At 40.6% G+C, this 24,100-nt stretch overlaps 1 protein-coding gene across 1 annotated transcript in view; it reads left to right on the forward strand.

The window, feature by feature from the left end:
- cdk14 (cyclin dependent kinase 14) overlaps positions 1-20,223 on the forward strand; it is a gene marked incomplete at both ends in the record, with an annotated part of 117,760 nt that extends 97,537 nt beyond the window's left edge. The window contains 4 exons of the mRNA XM_083894614.1: positions 1,493-1,556; positions 6,696-6,744; positions 13,687-13,826; positions 20,108-20,223. Coding sequence (XP_083750740.1) covers positions 1,493-1,556; positions 6,696-6,744; positions 13,687-13,826; positions 20,108-20,223 — 369 coding nt within the window. The remainder of the gene's footprint in view (positions 1-1,492; positions 1,557-6,695; positions 6,745-13,686; positions 13,827-20,107) is intronic.
- Between the last annotated feature and the right edge of the window lie 3,877 nt (positions 20,224-24,100).

Here is a 24,100-nt window from a genome sequence, read left to right on the forward strand (position 1 = left end):
TGTTCTTTGTCATTGTGTTTCCACTACACTCTTTTTGGAAAGCAGGTTTAGATGTACAGTAGTTCTACAATAATATATGAATGTAATTTCAAGGTGACAGGATTGATATAAGACGTTCAGCCGATCCGTTCGTCTGTGTGTCTAGAATCCCTCCACTTCCATATTTCTCTCTAAACGTTGCTCTCTTGGTGTGAAAGTGTCTGCCCTTACCAAAGGTAATTTTTTTTGTCCCCCCTGGGCATATTGATAGCAGCGCAGTGATTGATATTCACACAGAGGACACACACACACTCACCAACATATAAGGGCACTGTGCAGAGGCTGCAGTCAGCCCTCATGAAGTCAAAGCACTGACCAGTGAACAATGCATCAAAACTTATAGTTGTACTACTATAGGTGTCAACATGTATTCTGAAAAAATGCATATATATGCATATATATAGGACACTCATAGACATAATCCCTTGCCCCTTACCCTAACCTTAACTTTCACAACTAAAGGCCTAACCCTATTCCTTAACCTAATCCCAGTTCTTAGCTCTTAAAAAAATATGTTAAGTTTTGAGGACCAGCTAACATGTCCTCACAAGGTCACAATGTCCCCACAGAGATGGTTTGAATAAAAAACTGTCCTCACAGCCTTGTTGCTCTAAGTTGGCCTTGCTGTACTCTACTGCCCTCTAGTGGTGTTATTTTATTATTACAACAAATATGAGAAAACATTGGTGACTGACATGCTGTCATTAATCAATCATCTGATCCAAATGAATTCCTTTGTTTACTAGTTAATTCATTCCAACACTTAATTAACCTTTATGTTTTCATCCACGTGTGAGTATTTGAACATAAATGATATAATGTGACGTTTATACAGGAGGGAAGAAACTGTTTTGTCAGCTGTTAAACACGGGCACAAGGGTTAATGCTTGTGGAAACACACCAACCTAAAATAGATTATAATCAGGGGGAGCAACCAACTGCCTGGATACTCTGCTATGGAAACATAAACGGTGGTTTCCCCAAACATTTGCTTTCATTTTCATGCTCATTTTGTCTCCGAGCCTCTTCCAACATCTACAGTACGTCACGGCAAGTGTTTGCATGCATTATCCTTCAACGGGCAGCGTTAATCAGACATGCTCGGCACGGCTCTTTTTTTTTTTGCTGTAGGAGAGTTCTGCAGATCAGGGATGACTGTGCAATCTGGAAACTATTATGCTGCTTCACTGTGATGGATCATGTCGAAGGCATGTCCGCTGCACTGGGTTTTGTCATCATAAACCCAGACTACGTGCCACGAGAGCTCAGCCAGCCTTTCCATAAAAAAAGTTAGTCCTAGTCAAGAGATGAGTTTTCTGCCGGAGAAAGTTTGTGTTTGTCAAACAAGGACACTGAACTATAGGGTTTTACCCCATTATGTGTCAAGTTGTAGTTAAAACTATGTTTTAAGTGTGTTCACTTCCTCTTCTCCATATCCTGCTGTCTATTTCAGGTCCTTGGAACACCGTCTGAAGAAACCTGGCCCAGTGTTAACTCCTTGCCTCACTTCAAATCAGGTGAGGCCTCTAATATCATAAAGCCCTTCTTGGTGATTTGTCACAAACAAAGTAATCTTGGGGAGAAAATGTTTTCTTTAAAACACATGATGGAGTGTTCAGTTGTGTGGGAACATAAATTTTATGAGGAAAGAGCTGGAAGCAGATTTAATTATTCAGTTCTAAGTCAAAATAACCAGTAAACAGTGTCGGCTTAACAGGGACCATTAAACTTAGTGGCTTGAAATTATTTATTTATGGTGACGTTTTATGAATTATTAATTGGTAGGTATTGTACAAACTTTTTGACATTGTTGCTCTCTGTTTTTATTGTTAAAAACAATGTGGAAACATATTTGCAGTAGAAACACTTGAATTTAGATTCTCAGGAACCTAAACCTCCATATGTTAGTTTATTAGCAACCATGGTTACAACTAGACGATATGGACCTTGACCAGTGGTTGTCCCAAAATTGACCCAAAATACCCCCCACCTCCAGTGACCCATCTATTGGTCCTGACCCAATCTTCAGAAATTCCTACTGTATATGTGCATCAGTAATATTTGTTTCCTGACATCTTGTAAGGCTGACTGTTGACCCAACCCATCCATCTTCTGGTGCTGATCTGTGCCAATCTCAGCTGTGATAGGGCAAAAGGCAAAGTCACACCCTGCACAGATTGTCACTCCATCGCAGGGCCACATAGAGACAAACAACCATTCACTCTCACACTCGCACCTATGGTCAATTTAGTGTCTAATTTACCTAATTAAAACCCGGAGGAAACCCACGCACACATGGGAGAACATGCAATCCGGGTTAACCTTGTGGCCCAAGACAAAACCCAACAGTACAGAAACAAAAATGAGGCAAAACAAGATTCACCAATGTTCATACAGCACATAATACCTCCCAGTGAAATATCAAGCATTGCATTGGCAATGAAATGCCTGAGATATAGGCCACATGCTACCACACTGTCCTATGCAGTGTTGACAGTAGCTCCCACGTTGTTGAATATCATTGTACATGATAGCCTATGATCCATCCAGTTACACACTCAATTATACAGTGGGTATAACCCTGACCCTCAAATCCAACCAATGGGTTAGTCTGTGTACAGCTGCGGCATTAGGAGCGGGGGGAGGGGGGGTTGGCAGCTCTGCCAGGGCAGTCGTGCCCTCTGGGAGCTCATTAGGGCTTTTTAGAAGCAACATGAATAGAGACTGCAGATTAGTGTTGCAGCTGATGGAGGGTAGAAGAGCTGGAGTGGAGGCGACGAGAAAAGGGGGACAGGCGAGGGCGACCATAAAGAGCTTCAGAGTAATGGTGAGGGCCAGCGAGGCATCACTGAGCTATGGAAGGCAGCCTGTTATCTCCAGTGGCCAATTAGTGGCCAAATGGTGTGACCCTCACACGTACACAACACATACAAATGTAATCTGTGGTCCTGTGGCCATGGCGATAGTTGGCTCTTGTTAGCCTCTCGCACACTGTGCTGAACAGCTGTGCAGCTGTCTGACACACACACACATACACACACACACACATACACAGGTTTGCACAGCTATTTTTGCCAGGTCACTGCATTGACTTCCATTTATTTTGGCAGCCGAAAAAACAAAACATTATCCCTAACCTCAACCATAACCTTAAACTAACCACATTTCCCATTTTAATATCCTTACTCTAAACAGAGGTTTTGCCACTAGAGGACTGATCTTTGATCTCTATGGGTACACACTCACACAGATTACCCTGGTTCCTTGCATTGCATTGCTTTATATGATGTCTGCAGATCTGTGCTGTTCTGCGTGCATTCCTTACTTTATTTATACAGAGACGTAGATAGATACATAGAAGACTGAAATACAATAAAACACCAAAAATAAAAGACACTAAAAGACAGACAGAGACCACACAATTTTCATGCTGGTTTAAAAGCCAAGGAGTAAAAGTGATTTTCCAGAGTGGAGGCCAGCATTGTTAACATGCACTAAAAAAAGAGAGATGTTACCAGAGGAGATGGATAAATGTAACCACATGTTGATGTTATATAAAGCAGCACGACGCCTCAGAGTACACAGTGATTACAGCGTATCATGTAATCAATATGTTGTGAATGATTATAGTGTGGTTGCAGTGTATATATTTATAGTTACTGAGGATACTAAGGTCGTTTATTCTGTGAAAATTGGGCACACAAAGTTAATCTGATTGTCTTTTTGACCATGGGGACTGCTGACCTTCAAACCAGGTACACATACTACCACAGACAACTTAAATTAAATCCAGTTTTGTTGTTGTTTGTTTGTTCTTAACATAATGGGTTAGTCATTTTTAAAATAAAGGTTTATATGTAGTCGGAATTAAACACAACCACATGTTGTGGTTGTGTTTATTTCTCAGCACATGTGTCTAAAATGTGTACTTTTAAACTCTTTAAACTGTAGTCTTTATTTATTGCTACTGAAGCTGCAGACAGTGAGCACAGGGGGAGGGGAAAAAAGGGGGGGGGGTCTGTTTTCCACTTGTTCACATGTCGGCACGTTTATGAATTAATAAATCAGTTCTAAAGACATTAAGTTATAATTTGTGTTGTTGTTACAACAGCTCTGTCAATACTTAGTCTGACAAAGACGTTAAATTTGAGTGCACATGTTCAGCGGTGAGCAGCAGGTGGCAGTAGAGCAACAGTTTGGAACCTTTTCTGCAATCACAGAGCAGCTCAGTCCTCCTCTGAACTGACATTTCTTTCCAAATCCCAGTCTCTGTATCACTCCACCGCTTATGATTCATCACATTTAACTTTACTTCCACATGCACAACACTTTCCATCATCTTCTTTTTTTCTCTGCAAGGTCTCATTTAGGTTTGGATCCCAGACTCGACCTCACAGTGTAGGCTACATTTCTCTGTGGTCATGAAAAGGGTTTTGCAGATACTTACTCACTTCTCATCTTTAGCCCTGTCTCCAGTCTAATGCCCTACTCGTTTTACACCGAACAAATCTGATCTGTAAATGTAATTACTGTAATGAGCGATGGGTGAGTTCCCCGGGATGACCACTGACGTTTTTTATGGTTTTGGGTTTTTGTAACTTGAGCATAGGGCAGAGGGATATCACAACTAATATTAGCATAGAGGGTAAAAATTCAATATACGTCTGTGTTTAATAGTTTTATATTCTGACAGCTACACACTGTAGATCACGGCAGCTACGGGGAGAAAGTTAGCCAAGAGAAATCGCCGACAGCAGCTTTAAATTCAACTCAAACCGACAGTTTATAACTACACATGTTAAAATACAGTATATTACATGTGATTGGCTGCAATAATTACTTCGTTCAGGGGCTACATACACCACAATTTAATTTCAAGAGGGCTGGACCAGTCAAATCACAGCATAATAACCTATTAACAACAAGCATTTAAAATGTTTTCCTTTATTTTACATCAAATTAAATATTTTTTTTACCAAACATAATAGGAAAAACCTGAAATTTCTTGAGAAAAAAGATATGCAATTTCAACAGGGTGGACAGGATTGGACCCACTGGTGGGTCGGTTCAGGCTTTCTGGTTTTACAGGTAATATTTACAGGTTTATTTGCTCCAGTTGACAAAGAAATCATTAAAACTGAATAAATTTGGTTCGTGGACCAAACAAGACATTTGAAGACATCATCATTTTCAGGTTTGAGAAACACCAATCAACATTTTTCTGACATTTTATAGACCAAACTAGTACTTGATTACTCAAATAATCGACAGATTAATCAATTGTGAAAATAACTGTTAGTTGCTGCTCTAATCCATACATATATACATGCAGCACATACACAACATATACACTTCTTATCCTCATGAACCTATTACATAGAATTGTACTTGTATTTATTGTAGTAATGCCATAACTCAAATCTAAATAGTACATGAGAATCCAGGCTGGCAGTCCTCACCTCTGTGGGACGTGTGGTCAGATCAGGCCGACTCTGGCACTGCCCCGGTCTGACTGGAGCCACTGTTGGGGAGCTGGCAGGCTGGACGCTGACCCTGACAGACAGTTGGGTGGTTGACTTGCAGGATTAGGCTGGCAGAGTGAAAGGGGTGGGCTAACTCGCTGGGTGGCTGGCTAGCTGGGTATGGAAGCCAGTCAGTTGGCAGCTCAGCTTGACGGTGTGTCCACATGGCAGCTTTGGACGAGATGAAGAGAACAGTGTGGCATAACAAACATAGCTGTGTCAATATGGGAGAGAAAGTGATTCATAAAAATAAAAAAAAAAACACCTGAAAAATCTGACAATTTCAAGTGGCCGTGCCAAAAAAAACAGGTTGCAGCGCCGACAGTTACTCAAGTTGTGCTCACGACTGTTACTAAAGGCAACACATCGCGATAAACTAGCCGTAGCTCTGATTTTCTCAGTGAGAAGTCATAATAGAGATTGTTCTTATGCTGAATGCCCTTCCTGACACAACCCCTCTGTGTTGTGTACCTTAGGATGTGACCCCCCTGTGACTGAGGTCAATTTAGAGTGTCCATTTGACTCAAACCCTCTGTTTGCAAGCCATGGTTCTCAAACTGTGGTACATGAGCTTCCTCTGTTGGGAAAATCAAAAATACTGTTCTACAGTGTATACCAGGGTATGTGATCAGAGTGGAGCGGAGGAATTTTGACTCAAGTGCGTAGAAAATTAAGCAAATAACCCCCCAAAAAAATAGTACGCTAGAGTCACACCATATCCATCTTAATCAAATTTGAAGTATACTGTGAGGAAGAGGAGGATGATGAGCACTCAATTTGGTATGACGACTGAAAATGGGTCATATTCAAAAATGCAAACGTTGTTTTACTTGTCAAATGGAATTAACCACACTGTCTCGACAATGTTCTTTCAAAACAGGCTGACGTATGTTTCAAGTTTCAAAAAGGTCCTTACAACACATTTTAAAGGTCAAAAGAATTATGGAGTAAGTCTATGCTCCTTTTGTTAAAGAGAAAGTAGTCTCTCTGTAGCTGTGGTAAATAAGATCATGTGATTATGATATCACAGTCAAAGCATGTCATGTATGTTGTTTGTGTCTCATTATAATATTTAAAGTGTTATAGGATGGATATGGATGATTCATTTAATTGTATTGTTTCTTCTCATTACAGAACGCTTTACAGTGTACAGTGCTAAGAAGCTCAGGCAAGCGTGGAATAAGTAAGTTCTGACTATACACTGTGTGTGTGGGTGCGTGCATGCGTGCGTGTGTGTGTGCTTGGTCCAAAACACTTAAAAAAAGCCACCATCTTTTTGGGAACATTTGACCTTGTTGGGACATTTTGTCTGGGCCCCAGAGATGTAGAGTTTTTTTCAGGGTAAAAGTCAGAATTAGGTGTAGGTATGGGTTAAGCAATTAGTTGTGATGTTAAGGTAAAGAGCTCAGGAATCATGTCAATGATGTGATGATGATGTGTCTTCACTAAGATATAAAAACAAATGATGCACAAAATGCAGCAAATTTGCAAAAATATTCAAGAGAAGGAGAAGCTCTGGGTGGGATAGATATGAAATTGATAATTGCATATGAATAATGTAATGTGCATCTATTATTAAGGAGGTTTTCCATTAGATGATTTTGACACACCATTACCATTCATATTGTCTTAAAAGTCAAATTCCCCGCACACACTACAAACACACAAACGTGCTGTTCCAATATCATACAGACTTCCTGCTGTACACACATGTGAGACCTAACTGTGGGACACCAGGTGGTGTGTGCGTATGTTAGGAAAAGGGTATGGTGGCACAGTCTGGGGCTTCTTTTTGCCTCAGGCATACATCTGGAGAGGAGAGCACAGAGAGCAGGGGTGTGTGTGCGTGTGTCATGTCCACAGGGAAATTTAAACTACAAGCACACATGTGATTTATATGAATCTCTAGCCTTTACTCTCTGACATGAAGAGATCGCCGCTACTTAGCATCTATCTCTACTATTTATCAAATACTCTCATTAATGTCCTTTATTGTCAGATAATCTGATTTAAAGTTGAAACTATGAAACACTGTCCCAGGTCAGGAATAGTGGGGGAGAGGATGATTGACAGTTTTGATCCTTTGCTTGGACTTATTTGATCAGTGGATCTGAATGTCACCTTTGACCAGGTTTTGATATGTGACAGCAGCCTGACATGGCAAGAGGGAATAAAAACAGTCAAACTAGTAAAAGTGTCAAATAGAATACTGTTGCTATGATCATATGGTGCATATAATGAACAGGGGGGTCATCAGGTCATCAGGCGCCGTGAGACTGCCGCAAGATCTGCACCTTCAAGCTCAAGAAATATCGATCTATAAATCAAGTTGCGTCTGTGTGTCTGTCTGTCTGTCTGTCTGTCTGTCTGTCTGTGACGGGCATATCTCGCTGACCGTTAGTCAAGTTTACCTAAGACTTTGGATATGGGTTGAGCATGACCCAATGGTGTGCATCCTTGATTTCCATCATAATAGTCGCCATCGCCCTGAACAATGATCCATTGAAAATATTTGCAAACCTCTTAAGGAATAATTTGAATTAATTTTTGGAATTCAGGAAGTGGTCTATTTGCCCTGATGCACTTTGACAGTGAGCTGACTTTCTTCAAAAAAAAACATTAGGCACATTTGCGTTGTGCACAGTGTTTGTATTATTTAGCCTTTACGTTCCTTATCATGCATTACCATAAATGAAAAATCTCTTCAGCCCACTATAGGAATACATACTTCCTGCAGGCACTGCACTAGTTACAACAAAACAACAAAAAACTATAACACTCATAATTCCCAACTTCAATTAATAGTTAATCACTTCGAATAGACAGTATTATGTTTTTCATGGAGTGACACTAAGTAACATTACAGTACACTCTCCAGGGTTCCCACAGGTCCTTTGGTCTGTGAATATCGTGCCCTTGTTTTTTACGACACCATCTACTGTTTCATGCGTCCCTGCATTGCTTGATGTACGTCGACTAGGCCTACACAGAACAAATGTAGAGTTGTAATTACTAGGTATTCCATGCAGAACAATGAGCGAGTTATGTGTTGTTTGGGAAATGCAATTTCCAAGGTCTGTGCCTCACAAAAGAAATAAAATGACAAAGATTGACTTTGACTCAAGATGCCAAGATCTGCAAATAAATAAAAGTATGCCATGGTTGAAGTGGCTCTTACCAGATGCCCTTCTACCTTAAGCTGTGTCAGCACATTTGGTCTTTGAATTTGGAACAAATTAGTCACGGGAAGTCCTTGAAAAGTTCTTGAATTTGATGTCAACCAAGGTATTGGAAACCTGACTCTTCCCACTCTCTGAAATACGGAGAGCACATTTAATTTGCCTTGTAAATGTAAGCGCTTTCCACTTTCCACAACTAGCAAGCTATGCTATAGTCCATGTGATAATCATGTCCACAGCAACCAGTAGGACAACACTGCATGTACGACTTATTAGATTGGATGCAGAAAATTGGTGAAAAATAGTAAAAACTATGGCTTTCACACCTGTGATGCAAACAGTAGAGCGGCCATCTTGGATTTTGAGGTTGGGCCGTGAGGAGTTTGAACAAGTAAACAACCTGGTGTTACAACTTCAGCTGGCAACGTCGAATGTAAACGTGTAACTCGTAAGTCGTAAATTACAGCCTGTGACCCAGTACAAGTAGAACATGCTATAATTAAGAATTAGTCACGTAACTATTAATGTCAGTCAGTCTATAAATGGATCAGTGGTTAAGAATTTGGTATGGACACCTTTGGGCTTGGTTTGCTTGTTTGTTCATTATGAGCGATCAAGAGCGTAAAAGTTCTTCGAACCTTAAACAAGCAGAGGAGGATTTGGACACTTCAAAACCAAAAGCATTGATTTTAAAAATAAAGCTCCATGGCTTACTTCCAAAAAAAACAAAGCTTTTTGTGTGTGTGTTCTTTTGATCAAAGAAAGATGTCAGTCAGTGTCTGCTGTGGGGCAGCACAGGCAGCTTGTTGGGCCTCACCTCTCCCAGGTCCTGTTTGTTCTATCACCATGCACCACTGACGATGGAATGCTTTTCACTGCTGTGAATGTGTCACCACCTGTAGCCGTTTGATAGATGGAGCAGATACGATCCATCTCGCCGCAGACGCGCACTTATTCATCCGTGCTCGCTCGCTGACCGCAGTTGCGGCAAGGAATGTGCACCTACGAGCTTTCAGCGACCAACGGGGCTTATCTCCACGTGATTTCACACCTGCACGTTTATCTGTTCTGACTCCGTGTTATTACACCTAGAGGTTTGTTGTTGTGGCCTGTAGTGCTGCCTTTAGACCAAAATGTACCACATTGTTTGTGAGTCAAATTAAAGGGATTAGCTGTGTTATATATATATATCGTTTGAACTACGTTATGGTCCAGCTTAGGCGCTTATTTTTCTCCTGAAACCAAACAGTCGTCCTAACGAAGAACCAAAATACATAACTATACAAAAACCAGGACAGAAAGCAGTGGAGTCGGCCAACCCGAGGGTAGGGCTCTTGTCTTACTTTGTATTGTTTGGAAGATACTAAACAGGTTAGACGAGGGCGGCTGATCCCTACAGCCACAGTAATTTGAACTGTGCAGGTTTTGTGTGCCTTCAGGGCCAATTTGTCAATTTTATTAATTATATTTTATCTTGTTTAATTAGTCGTAACACTTTAGGCTGATGTCACGGTCTTGACATACAACTTGGGTATGTCGGCATCTCGTTCATTGACACATTTTATATTTAACTAGCACAGTAGGAAACATGTTGGGAAACCATAAAAAAAAACCCAGCCTCCCTTTAGTTTGTTGTTTTGTTTTTTTTTTGCTTTACAGTGATGTAATTTGCAGACATGCCTCCACACTCAGGCCCTCAGTAGACATGGTTTACCAGTCAGCCCTGAGGTTTATTAATGGTGACAACTACAACATAACACGTCTGGTTGGTCTTTTTTGACAGAAAGATGAAAAACCCTTTGATATCTGTTTATCTGTTAAGCTTTGATTGAAAAGTTACATATTATATTTCACGCTTGTTTCGCTGGTCCTCTTTAACTCGGCCGAGTACGGTTCATCGAGCAGTCTTCTGCAGCATGACCTAAGAATGAATTCTGTCTTATCGCCTGGACGCTTTAGGTCTTTAGTTAACAACCACCCCATATTGGCCTGTATGATGTCTTTGTTGTTATGTTTTAGTAGCTTTTAACGCTTTAACGCCAAGCGTACCACACAGACGACGCGTTTTGAGAAAGCACTTTTTGCATGACCGCAATTACGCAACGGTTTGTGCTCTCAGAAAAGTTTTTGAACGCTGAGAAGTTGCAAGTCAAAACCAGCCATGTGGTTATTACGGTAATTTCACTCATGCTGTTGCAGGAAGCTGGCGAATCAGCGTCTTTGTCCCCAGAGAGGAGACAGTAGGAAAAACACCTGACCTGGATTTTGGACATTGGGACAAAAATGTGTTACAAATTTACAAATTTAACTTTCTAAATCTGGTGTTCATGTAGAACTGTAGTGTTTTTCTTCATTTTAATCTGTTAATGCAACATTTTTACATGCAGTAAGTTAAAAATAAGCGGAAGTAATCCAGACGGACAAAGGGTTAGGCTTACAGACCGAACGCAAAGTGATTTTTTGGGGGGTTGAATTGGTTGTGACAGACCCGATTATCAATATCGGGAACGATAAATGGACGTGTGGTTTATCATAATTGAAGAACAGAGATTTGGCGTCAGAGACGTTCCACGATTGCCCGACGAGAACTCTCGCATGTTAGAATTAATTCTATTTTCCGGCTGAGTCTGACATCTCCTACGATGTGCTCCTAGACGTTGACCAATAAGAGAACAGTGAGTGCTCTGATGCAGAGTAACATACAGACATAAACATGGCAAAGAGGAAGATGGATGAATGTTCTGTTGAGCTTTGACAACAATCTCCTCAAGGGACTACCACAACAAAAACATTTAAATATACCATTAATATGGGTTAAACGTCACAGCTCTGCGGAAGACTTAAGGCCAGTCATAGCTTGGACTGAACCAACTCAAAGGGTTGCACATTTTCACACAGACTAGTTTGTCTTTAGATTTTTATGCAGCAGAGTTGCACTGAATGTTCCAGCTGCTTGAGAACGAGGAGAGGAGAAGAGGCCCTGATGGACTTCATTAACTTTATCCCTGCTTCTTTCCTGAGTGGTGTTGATGAGCTGAGCTGAGATTTATCCTCCCTCTGTCTCTTTGCCGATAAGTCGAGTTGAGATCCCCATCGAGAGCCATGGGAGCGTCTGTCAGAGTGCTTGACTAGGGAGCCAACCATGAGACGTCGACAGAACATGAGAAGCGCTGTGAGTGCTGCACGCAGCAGGCCAGTGAGCGGCGCTGAATAACATCATGTTTATTTAATGCACTGGATGCCTAATTACTGACTGAATTTGTTGCTCCCCTTTTTTTCTCCAGTCTTTTTCTCTCTTTTTTTTGTATCCCCCCACAGCGCTGCTAGGTAGAGCTGGTTCAGGAGTTCAGTGACTCCCAGTGCAAACTCTCAGACATGCACTCACATATGTTCAAACACAACTTGCATGTATCTTGGCTCCTGCTTTGATGAACACTTTGTGTTTCTCGCAGTGGCCCCGACACCATATTTGATGCAAGTGTGTATGTGTGTGCTTGTATTTATGTCTTTGTGAGGTCCCAAAATTGTAAAAACAAAACAAAACATCTTTTTGGGGACATTCTGTGTGGGCTTCACGACTTTTAGGGTTAGGTGCTTTGTTGCGATGGTTAGGGAAAGGGGTTAGGGAATGCATTATGTCTATAATGTGTTCTCACTGTGGCATAAAAACTAGTTTGTGTGTGTGTGTGCACGTGTATGTGCTTCTTTGCATATGTGTGTGTCTAAAAATTCCGTCTTTACTCTTGAATCAGCAAACCTGGCGCATAATTGAAGAGCTTGTTTTCTGTTGTCAGCAGCTCTGTGACCCGGAGGAAAATGAGATGTTTCTCAAAGGAGGAAAGAGAAGTTAAAACTGTTTTTAAATGTTTATGCGATGGAAGCAATTGGTCAGAGGGATGGATGGATGGATGGATAAAAAAGGTTAAAAACTGGGATATTCTTGTGTTACAGCATTGGTAGCAGGCATATAAAATCATAAAGCCATGAAATACAAACTATAAACAAAATATAACATGTATAGCTGCAATCAACTATTACTCCGCAATTTATTAATCTCTCAGTCATTTTCCTGATCAAGTAATTCATTGTTTGGTTTATAAAATGCATGTCTAAATACTGTAAAATGGAAAAATGTTAACGGCGTCAACCTTAACGCACAGCACGTTTCCATGACGACTGACCGGAAAAAGACGTGCGTGACATCATGTTTACGTGACTCCAGATTGTTAAAATTAGTCCGTAAAGCAGGGGTCACCAACCTTTTTGAGACAGAGAGCTACCTGAAGGGTAAAGAATAATATGGAGGGCTACCACATTAACATTTTATTTTTTTTGTTTACCATTTAAATGATTAATATTATGCATTCAACTGCATACACATTCATTCCAGTGCTTACTCCTAACGAATACCAGTTTTTATAAACAATATCAAAGATATTTTACTGAGCGATCATACGGATACATGCAAGTGAGGTGAAGTGAAGTGAGCCCGCGGGCACCGTATTGGCTGCCTGCGGGCTACCAGGTGCCCGCGGGCACCACGTTGGTGACCCCTGCCGTAAAGTAACACTAAACTTTAAATACAGATGCACACATATGCAGTACACAGGTACGCTGGTTATTTGTAGCGCTGCTCTTTTTGACAGGCCTCTCCAGTTCGACTATACGCGCGCTAACGGTGCTAAAGGAGCTAACACAGCTAACGGAGCTAACTGGTAAAGCGCTTGGACTCTGGTGCCGTCCTAAACATGATGTCATGCGCGTCTTTTTCCGGTCAGTCATCATGGAAATGTGTCATCCATTAACGTGCGTTAACATGCTAACGTGCCCAGCACTCAATAAAACTATTAGAATGTACATAATGTGCAGCACATTATAAGCGTATAGATGAACAGTAATGATATATCTGTTTTTCTTATCTAACTCTGTGTTCCTCTGTGTGTCAGGTTGGGTTACGTGGACCACGCCGAAGAGCTGGCCTCCAGATTCCTCCAGTGCTTCCCAAAGAATCGCCTGTCAGCCCAGGCAGCGCTGAACCACGAGTACTTCAGCAACCTTCCTCCGCGGCTCTGGGAGCTGCAGGACAGTACGTATAACACACAACACACTCATCGGCATCATCGCAGCTCTAAAGTCATCTGTCGTTGCTGACGAGAAAAAAAAACAAACTATTGCCTTGGTAATTGTGCAACGTGACTGGCTCTCTCACATGACAGGATGAGCCTGACTGATGGCTCTGTGTATGAGTGAGTGAGTGAGTGAGTGAGTGAGTGAGTGTCCCGGCTCACTCAATTTTGTGAGGTTAAAGGTCAAGGTCTCTGTGACCTCACATTTTCAGGATGCTTTTTAGTTTTTTAAGTGAATGTGTGGAAGGTATTTCATTACATACGGTGCAAACATTCACTCATTCTTGAGTGTATTAGCTGTCAGGGGTCAAAGGTCACTGCATGGTTCGAGTTCAGCAGAAAAGTGATTGACATTCACCACGGAGAGATTGCCAGCTACATTTTTCAAAACCTAATAGAGCTGAAACGATTAATCGATTATTAATCGATTACTAAATTAATCGACAACTATTTTGATAATCGATCAGTCGGTTTGAAGCTTTTTTCATGATAAAAACAAGATTTCTGATCGTTTCAGCTTCTTAAATGTAAATCTTTTCTTCATTTCGATCTGACAGATTAATTTCATTTTATTTTGATTCTTTTGCAGATCAGATTGGACAGCTCACATTCATAATTACATCTGTTTAAATTTTAAAGACGTCCACAAATCAATAGACTGACTCGTAAACTTTTACGGACCGTCTCTCTTTGAGATCAAACGGATATCAAAAGTTAGTTCTGTGGATTTTCACTAGTTTTATTATGACCTATTTTGGACACAATAAATTCCTTCTTAGTCTTCGCTGCTTATTTTAGCTGAGTCTCGACAGACATTTTGCGGCGGCCTAAAGCCACTAGGCAGTAATTCTATTTTCTCTTTGTCTCTCTCCCTCTTTCTTTCACTAATTTCCCTGCCTTGACTCCCCCTCTCTGCTTTGTCTTTCTTCTTTTTTCTCCCTTTTTCTTGAGCTCCCTCGGCTCAACTGGATCTTCCAGCATCCTCCTCCTCCTCCTCCTCCTCCTCCTCCTCCTCCTCCTCCTCCTCCTCCTCCTCCTCTCTGTCTCTCTCAGTAAAGAAGGCAGGCAGCAGTGAGTGACCTGGGGTTGGATTGTTTTTGTTCGTGCAGAGAAAGCCTGTCTTATTATGTGCATGCCGGTGGGACAGTCAGCCCAGCCGCCACAACATGCTCAGTTTGATTTTCTATCTTCCTGAGTTGTTGTTCGCCCAGAGCAACAACACACCGAGGCATTCTTTCAATATAAAGTCAGACTTTTTAAAAAGAAAAAAAAAAGAAAGAAAAACACTACATGATAGCTCTCAACATCTTCAGTATTAATCATGGTTTACAGTGTTTCATCGCGTGAAGCACCTTTTGAGTTGCGTCACTTTAAATATGGAAATTGCTGTGTAAATAAAGTTTGATTGATTGAATCAAACCCAAACAAAACACTCGCACGCATACATTCCTGTTAACTCCTGACGCCTGGTGCTGAAGCCAGTTTTCAGGAAGTTGTCGGACTGTGAACTGCTGTTGCTCTGTCTGCCGAAATGTACGTTTTGAGAGACAAACAATCTGATGCATAAATGTCATTTGAGTATCTATCATCTGTGCCGGAGTTTGGAAAGTTGTGGAAGAAATGTTCAGCTTTGTTTTGCTCAAGCTGTGCCACATGCAGTGCAAGTAAATGTCAGCATCTGATCCAAAATGAAGCTTTGCACATGCAGAATGCTCCTCCATTGAGAGTTGCTCAGACAGATGCTGGAAAATCAAATAAAACCCAATATTTACTCAATAATACATATTAAAATACAGTTGAATCTGCACATTGCGAATGTTTTAATAATGATAAAAATATTTTTGCACCTCTTTTCAAATTGCATTGTTCCTTTGCTCAGTATCTCCCACAAAACTGAAATTGACATCCCGAGAGTGTTATTTGAGGATATAACAACTTTTATAATATAATATATATAATAAGATCTTGTGGATATGCATGTTTTTGGATGTTATGAATTTACAAAATATACTTCCTTCCCTGGTAAAGGGTTAATAAGAGTTTTCTCAAAACCTTTATATCTAGAACAATTCACTCGACAGAATCCCGTTATGACATGAAAGCCTCTCCGATATGACTTCGCGTCCATATCGTTTTTGATATAGGCTACATGTACACACACATAACTGATCCATTAAGCCTGTATTCATTAGCGCAGTGTAAAGCCCTGCTCAGCAGACCTGTGTGTGCTGCCTCTGACATGGTGGTATAATGTTAATGGGAGAATTCCATCTCTTAATTCCCCCTGATGAAGATTTTTCAGCGTTATTAATCCTGTTATCAGCACCCAGCAGGTTGTCATGTCTGAAAGCAGCGGTCACTGAGAGAGAGAAAGATGGTTCATTCTGATTCTCCTCATGCTCGCTCACTCTCCTTCTCTCCCCTCCCTCTTTTTTTTTTATCCCTCTAACTCTCTCTCTCTCTATACTGTGTGCACATGTGAGACAAGCAAAGCAGCAGAATCGCTGGGGGAAGAATGGAAGGGAATTAAATAAAAAAAAAAACTTTCATAAAATGAGGACAAGACTGGATAAACACAAGTATCCTCTGCGTGCCTGAGTGTGTATTTGTGTGTGTGTGTGTGTGAGTGAGTGGAAGACAAGTGTGGATTTGCTGCTTTGCACTTGAGCGTAGGAAGGATGTGTCAGAATTATGCAAAAATGTGATGAGATGTGGACGTGAGATAAAGCGATGGCTAATTACTCCAGTTGTATTTGGCTACAGCCGCAGCATAGCAATCAGGCTCTGTCACCAGAGAAGACTCGTGGAACCAAAGGGAAGCGCTCGGTAGACGCACGCATGCGCCGCCTTGTAGTTAAAGTCAATTAAATCTACACACTATATTTTCAATCCCACACCAAAATCCATTGAGAAAATTTGGAGACACTGTAGTTCATTTGCAAGTTTGTGTCACCTAAATAAAACTGTCTAAACACAAGTTCTGTATTTCATAACATTCCTTTTGGGGCAAATTATTTATACACATGATGTACTCGACTAAAAAAAAAAAGCACAGCATCAACTCTAATCCAGAAGTGAAGGAAGTGGGTTTTTGCCACAAAAATGGCCAAGAGGAAAGGAACTCGGCTCATGTTCGGTTCAAATTCAGGGACGGGAGCAGCAGTGGTTCAACAACTCCAAAGTAAGCCGTCAAAGTAAATTCACTGGTTTTGTTCATTGACCTTGGTTTAGTAGATTGAGCGGTTTACATAGTGACAAAAAACATCAACATCCAGTCAGTAAAGACTGACGTAGGGCGATAGGCGGGGTCATACCCTGGACAGGTCGCCAGTCATCACATGGCCAAATAGAATGTCCAGTTTGGAGTGTCCAATTTACCTAATCACTAAATCTGCATGTTTTTGGACTGTGGGACAGAGAAAAAGTGGCAAAAATGTTGTTAAAACAGTATGAATTAGTACTTAATGGCGTAAGCGTTAACGCACAACTTGTTCGACTGTAGGCGTGCTAACGGCGCTAAAGGAGCTAACAGGTAAACGGTGCCTGGACTCCGGTGTCGCGGCACGTAAACGTGACGTCACACGCGTCTTTTTCCGGTCAGTCGTCATGGAAACGCGCCATGCGTTAAACCTAGTGCCCAGCACTACTATGAATGCACGCCTGTCTTATGCTGCAGGGGGTGCACACAGTGCAGTCAGCTCATATAACTGAGTATGTGTCAGTATCACTTTAAAACTCCTATAATTACAATGATTACCAACACTCAGATAACAGACTGTGAGATAATGCTGGCAACGCAAACGTCAGTAAGTGGTCACCGATGCTTGAGAAAGTGATGAACCTTTCAAGTTCAACTTCCATTTTTGTCTCCGCAGAAATGACCGGTGTCGTTTCTTCTGGCCTGCTGTGCTGTGTCTATTGTCATTTGTGTTATGGATTTATCCAGACAATACCCAGACAGATTAGGGGGGGAACAATGACAGAATTACTGAGACAATAGAGCCTCAGAGGATGCTGTGGCTGTGTGGATTGGATTGTGTGACATTTTTAATTTGATTTCAGTGAGAGTGTGCTTAGTTGTTTGTGGCAGTGGTGAAAAATTGAGCCACTCACAGGGCACGATCCTCTGGACCCTGTGGTGTCTTTTCATATGCTTTGTTTTCCAAGACCTCAACTACTCAACTACCATTAACTCCTCAGGAAAATTGTTAGCTGATGTTATGATTCAAGTGAGAAGTAGGGTCATTTTCCCCCTCAGACTTCCATTCAAACAGATTTATTTTTCTTTTTTTTGCAACCAGCAGAGTTTCCCCCCTGGTGGATATCGAGTACATTCTTACTTCTTACTGGAAGAAGTCAATGTTTTTTTATACAGTCTAAAGCTCTGGATACGCTGGCATTTTCGAATCACAAAAACAAAGAGGTTTAAAATCGCTGCTGGCACTGTTTTAGTTTGAAAACTGGACGGGCACAAAGTGAGACTTTTGAAATGAAGAGTTTTTTTTTTTTCTTTTTATGGGCCACAACTAGACGATCAGCTGTAAAAGAAAAGCCCTGTTAACAGTTATTCATGAAAGTAAATCTTTGTTCTTTCCTTTCATCAGTGTTTCTTCACTTTAGTACACTCTTAGAAATAAAAGTGCTAAGTAGAACCATGTAAGGTTCTTTGGCTTGTCCTCATAGGACAGGGGTCTGCAACCTTTAGGATGAAAAGAGCCATTTTTGTCGTCTCTCCACCCAAATAAAATTTATTTGGAGCCGCAAAAACACACACAAGATGAAGATAATAACACGTCGAAAGGTTTTTATACAGACAAACTATATACAATAGCAATAGTCTCTTTCATTTATGACATTTAAGAACTACAACATGTTCAGTTTATACCCAACCTCTAGACCCCGTAGACCTGGTTCTTCCATTGTTCATTGTTTGTGGCAAATTAAAGAAATTAAAATGAACCCACTTTGAAATAAATGAAGCAAATATTTGGATTGTATGTTGTTCATGCTCGAGAAAACGGTTTGTGGATCCAAAGATGGACAGGACACCAAACATCCAGACATGTACTGAATATTGAATTTTACGTCGACGTTGGATGTGATGCACAAGCTATTAAAACACTTTCATTTGTCGCCTTGATCTCTAAAGCTACAACGAGCCACTGTAGAGTGGCTGAAGGTTGCAGACCCCTGTCATAGGAGAACCATTTTGGAAGGTTCCAACAAGAACCCTTTGAAGACCCTTTATGCAGGAAAGGGGTTTTAAAGGGTTATCTGGATCAAAATGGTTCTTACTGGAATCATTAGTGTTACCAAGAACCCTTGAAAAACCCTTTCTTTGGGAAAGGGTTTTTCAGAAGCAAATGGTTCCAGGTAGAACCTCAGTCCTTGTAGAAGGACAATTTTGGAACCCTTATTTCTAAGATTGTAGTCATACTTTGAAGAACCAGGTTTTTTTACACAGTGTACCAGTGTCTGGCCACAAAAACATGCTTGTCTGGCCCTTGTAGAAGTGTTCTTCTACAAGGGCTGAGGTTCTACCTGAAACCATTTTTGTTTGGTAATGGTTCCACTAATGGTTCCAGTAAGAACCATTTTGATTCAGAGAACCCTTTAAAACCCCTTTCCTGAATAAAGAGTTTAACACTAAGGGTTCCAAAAAGGGTTCTCCAATGAGAACAAGCCGAAGAACCTTCTTTGGTTCTACTTTTATTTCTAAGAGTGTGGTGGGACAAAATATTGATTTGGTGATACAGCGTCGTCCTTCCTCGAACAATAACATAATCAATACGCCAGGGCTCATATAGCAATATTTGAATTAACCAATTAAAGCGCCGGGTGCTGATTCTTTGCGTCTTCTCAAGGTAGCGCTGCTCAAATTAATAACTGGGGCGGAAGAAGTGGAGAAGAAGGGAGTTTACGGCGAGATAAGGGCGGAGAAAGCAAAGTTGAGGGATGCCTCATCCACATTCAATACATAGATTTTATTCTCTTTGTTCTCGATGTTGTGAATAAATAGAGACATCCTGCACGTTTAACTTATCACGTTAACGTTTTGTTTTCTTCAGCTACACAGATATCGCTATATGTATCGCTATATGATTATCTCTTTCTGTCATTTCCTCTGCAACTCTTCAACTTCTAAATATCAAGTCAGTGTGTTTCACAAACTCACTTTAAAAACTCTTAGCAAACATTATTCTGATTCCGCCTGTGTCTTCTTTCCAACCCCCTCCCGCAGTGTCTTCTATCTTCACCGTACCAAATGTCAAGCTGCAGACAGAGAGCGGGGACAGCATACAGGTGTGCGCGCGAAGGAACAGTCACGGAAAAGGTTCCTCTGGCAGCAAACACTGACCTGAGGCGGAATCCTCCTGCACATGGCTGCCTGACAGGTATGTGTTCATTACCATGCAAGAAGCAACACAAACAGTGTCTGGCAGCATCTGCAGCTCGATGCACTGGCACAGAACAGACGAGATGAGGACCTGAGGGGAAAGTTGAATTAACTGGTTCAGTGGAGTCTGGCTACTGCACCTTGTTCACCTGCGTTACTGTGGCTTCCTATATAATAGATACTAATATATACACTACTGTTCAAAAGTTTGGGGTCACCTGTGTTGTTTCTGGTTCTTTCATCAAAGAACCAGCAAAACTGTTTTCAGCTGTGGTAACATCATTTCACAAGGGTTTTCAAAGGTTTTCTTATCATCCAATAGCCTTCTAACGCGATTAGCAAGCACAATGTACCATTAGAACACTGGAAATGGGCCTCTATACACCTATCTACATATTCATATATATATTAAAAACCAGACATTTGCAGCTAGAATAGTCGTTTACCACATTAACAATGTATAGAGTGTGTTTCTGATTCATTTAATGTTATATTCATTGGAAAAAAAGTGCTTTTCCTTCAAAAAATAAGTATTTTTCTAAGTGACCCCAAACTTTTGAACGGTGGTATAAGACTTTATTCCCTATTTCAGACATCTTTAGTCATTTGTAGGAAGTTGACTCGGTAGATGTATGTAAAAACATGTATTTATTACTTTGCATGTTTTGTTTTCTCCACTTTAATAACATAATGCTTTAGAGCTACCACAGTGTATGCTAGAGGTCTGTTGGTTAGGGCTGCAACTTGCCATGGGAATAATAGACAACTCCTTATATGGTCATCCTGGGGTTGTGTGTTTATAGGTCACATATTCAGGCCAAATTTCACAAATTCAATCTGATTTTAAACATTTTGAGTACTTTTTGCTCAGGGTGTGTTTATATAGTTGGTGAAAGTGTGTGAAAAAGTGGTGAAAATTGTGCAGAAAAAAAGGATATAAGACACTATATTGCACATTCTTATAGCCTCTGTCTGTTTAAACATAGTAATGGGAAGAAGCAGCCAAAACACTTTGTGTTCTAAGGGTTAATCCGTGCCATTTTTTAATGGATTTATCCAGTACTTTAAAAATATCATAAAATGTGGATTGGTGTTTCCCAAATCTCCAAAAAATGATTGTTGTTTTGTCCACAAACAAAAATGTATCACTTTTCATGATTTCTTTGTTATATAGTGATAAGGAACCGGAAAATATTCACTTTTAAGAAGCTGAAAAATCAGTGAAACAGATTCATCAAAATAGTTGACAATTAATTTAGTCATCTTGTCGTACTAAACCAAAGTTATTCTTGTTGGAGATACAAGAAATATCTTCAAAATAAGGAGAACAGAGTGAAAATACAACGACACCATGAGAAATCGACAATCACTTCATTATAAATGTTAAGAAACATACAAGTATACGTGTTGTACAACATGCCTGGATTGGATTTATACATTATCTTTTGATATGGACCACTCTCTACCCACCACTTATCTGCGTCCCACCACCAACACTGACGCCATGAGATCTGTTCTCGCCGCACTGAAGCAGAGAATGCAATAATAGATGGAGGAATGGCTTTAAGTGGGTGAGGAGGGTGTCCCATTCATTAGAGGCCGCGCTCTCATTCACTGCTCACATAAAGCGACTCTATTTGCATGTAATAAGAGGTGCAGAGGCCAGCCACGGTGACAATGGCCGAGCTAATGATGGACTCAGGGATTGTGAGGGGCCACTGTGGGGCCACGGCGCAACGCTGAGGGCCAGATTATATCTGTAATTACTGACAGGTGCAGAGCCACGCCGCACACAGCAGCGTCTCAAATAGTGACCTGCAGCTTTTTTATATATGATGTCCTCGTGTTGTCTCTGCAAAGTCTTCATGCATCCTAAAGAGGATATTGGAATATGTAGCATGTGTGTATGTGTGTGTGTGTGTGTGGATGGGGTGGAAGTCACCCCACTGTGAGAGATGTTTCCTCTCAGCTGCTGCATTTAAATTGAAATCAGTCTCTTTGTCCCAGCGCTGTCCTAAAGCCTGACAGGCTGGGAGAGCTTCACTGATATCAGGCTAATCCCCGCGCACACATTCACCTTAGTACACTGACAAATCGGCACCAACACATCCACCGACACCATAAACTGAAATTTACGATAACAATAGCTGCAGTGGGAAATGGATGTGAAAGAAGTAGGACAACGTGAGCGACGGAGAATGATCCGACTTAAATGTTCTAGCAAGAGACCAAAAAGTATGAGAAAATGATGTGGACAAACACCAGTAGTTGTCTCTAAATTCATCTTATCAACTTTAAATGTGATGATAGGTTAACCTTTGTGTTGACACTGCTAATTTAAAATACCAGTTATTGTTTGTTTTCCCTGTTAAGTCCTTGATCATGCGCGGCCTCTTTACAAGGCCCTAAGCAACTAACCATCAATCCTATTCATGAATAACACATATCCATTCACTTTCAGCGCTGTAACCCTTTAAAATACCAGTTAGTTCACCCTTTTCAACGCTAAAATACAAAAAACAACACATTATTTTACACATAGTACATAAAATAAGATTTGCTTCTGAGGGTTAACACAATTATTGTATTTATTCTCGAAAGATTATGACTTTACTCATTATATTGTGATTTAAATCTCGAAAGATTACGACTTTATTCTCATAATATTTTAGACTTTATTCTCGAAAGATTTTCGACTTTATCCTCATAATATTACGATTTAAATCTCAAAAGATTACATTATTCTCATAATATTTTCGACTTTATTCTCGAAAGATTACGATTTATCATAATATAATGACTTTATTCTCGAAAGGTTACAACTTAATTCTCATAATGTTACAATTTCAATCTCAAAAGATTACGACATTATTCTCATAATATTTTCGACTTTATTCTAGAAAGTTTACGACTTGATTATCAGAATATTATGACTTTATTCTCATATTACGACTTTATTCTCATAGTATTACTTCTTAAATCTCAAAAGATTACGACATTATTCTCATAATATTATGACTTTTTTCAAGAAAGATTACAATGTTATTCTCATAATATTATGACTTTTTTCAAGAAAGATTACAATGTTATTCTCATAATATTACGACTTAATTCTCATATTATAACTTTATTCTCGAAAGATTACGACTTTATTCTCATAATAATTCAACGTTATTCTCATAGTATTATGTCTTAAATCTCTTAAGATTACGACATTATTCTCATAATATTGAAACAAAAACTATCTTAAGTTTGTCCCTAATGCTCCGCCGTAGCACTTAAAACCGCTCTAGTCTACCTCCTGTATAAGCGAGCCATTTCAAAACAAGCGTTTTCTTGTAACAGTGCCGAAATTACAGTGCACGGCTAATATAAGACAATGCTACACAAAGAAATCACACACATGATTTTGACTGAGTGTGTGTAAGCCTGTTCTTAAAGCGGTGCTTTTTCTTGTTTAGGAGAATTAGAGGTAAAGGATGTGAGGAGAAGGGGGGGAAACGGGAGGAAGGGGGCGATAAAGGAGGGGGAATGGAAGCAGAGGCTTGCAGGAGCAGGGTAGGGTTTCTTTTTGTTGAGGCAGCGTTGTATTATTTATAGGAGGTGGTGGTGGTGGTGGTGGTGGTGGAGGCAGGCTGCTTCAGACAGAGGAGACCAAAGAAGGCGAGCAGCCCCTTTCTCTTTTGTGGGTCTATTCCCAGTGGGCAGACTTTGTGCTGGCTGGATGGCTGCCTTTGAGGAAACCCGGGCAGCTATTGAGATGAGAGTGAAGGCTGGGCCTGACTCGCCCGCGCTGACACACAGAAACACTGGAGCACTACAATGTCTGTCACTGCT

Source organism: Microchirus variegatus (assembly GCF_963457635.1).
Source record: "Microchirus variegatus genome assembly, chromosome: 1".
Classification (NCBI taxonomy): domain Eukaryota; kingdom Metazoa; phylum Chordata; class Actinopteri; order Pleuronectiformes; family Soleidae; genus Microchirus; species Microchirus variegatus.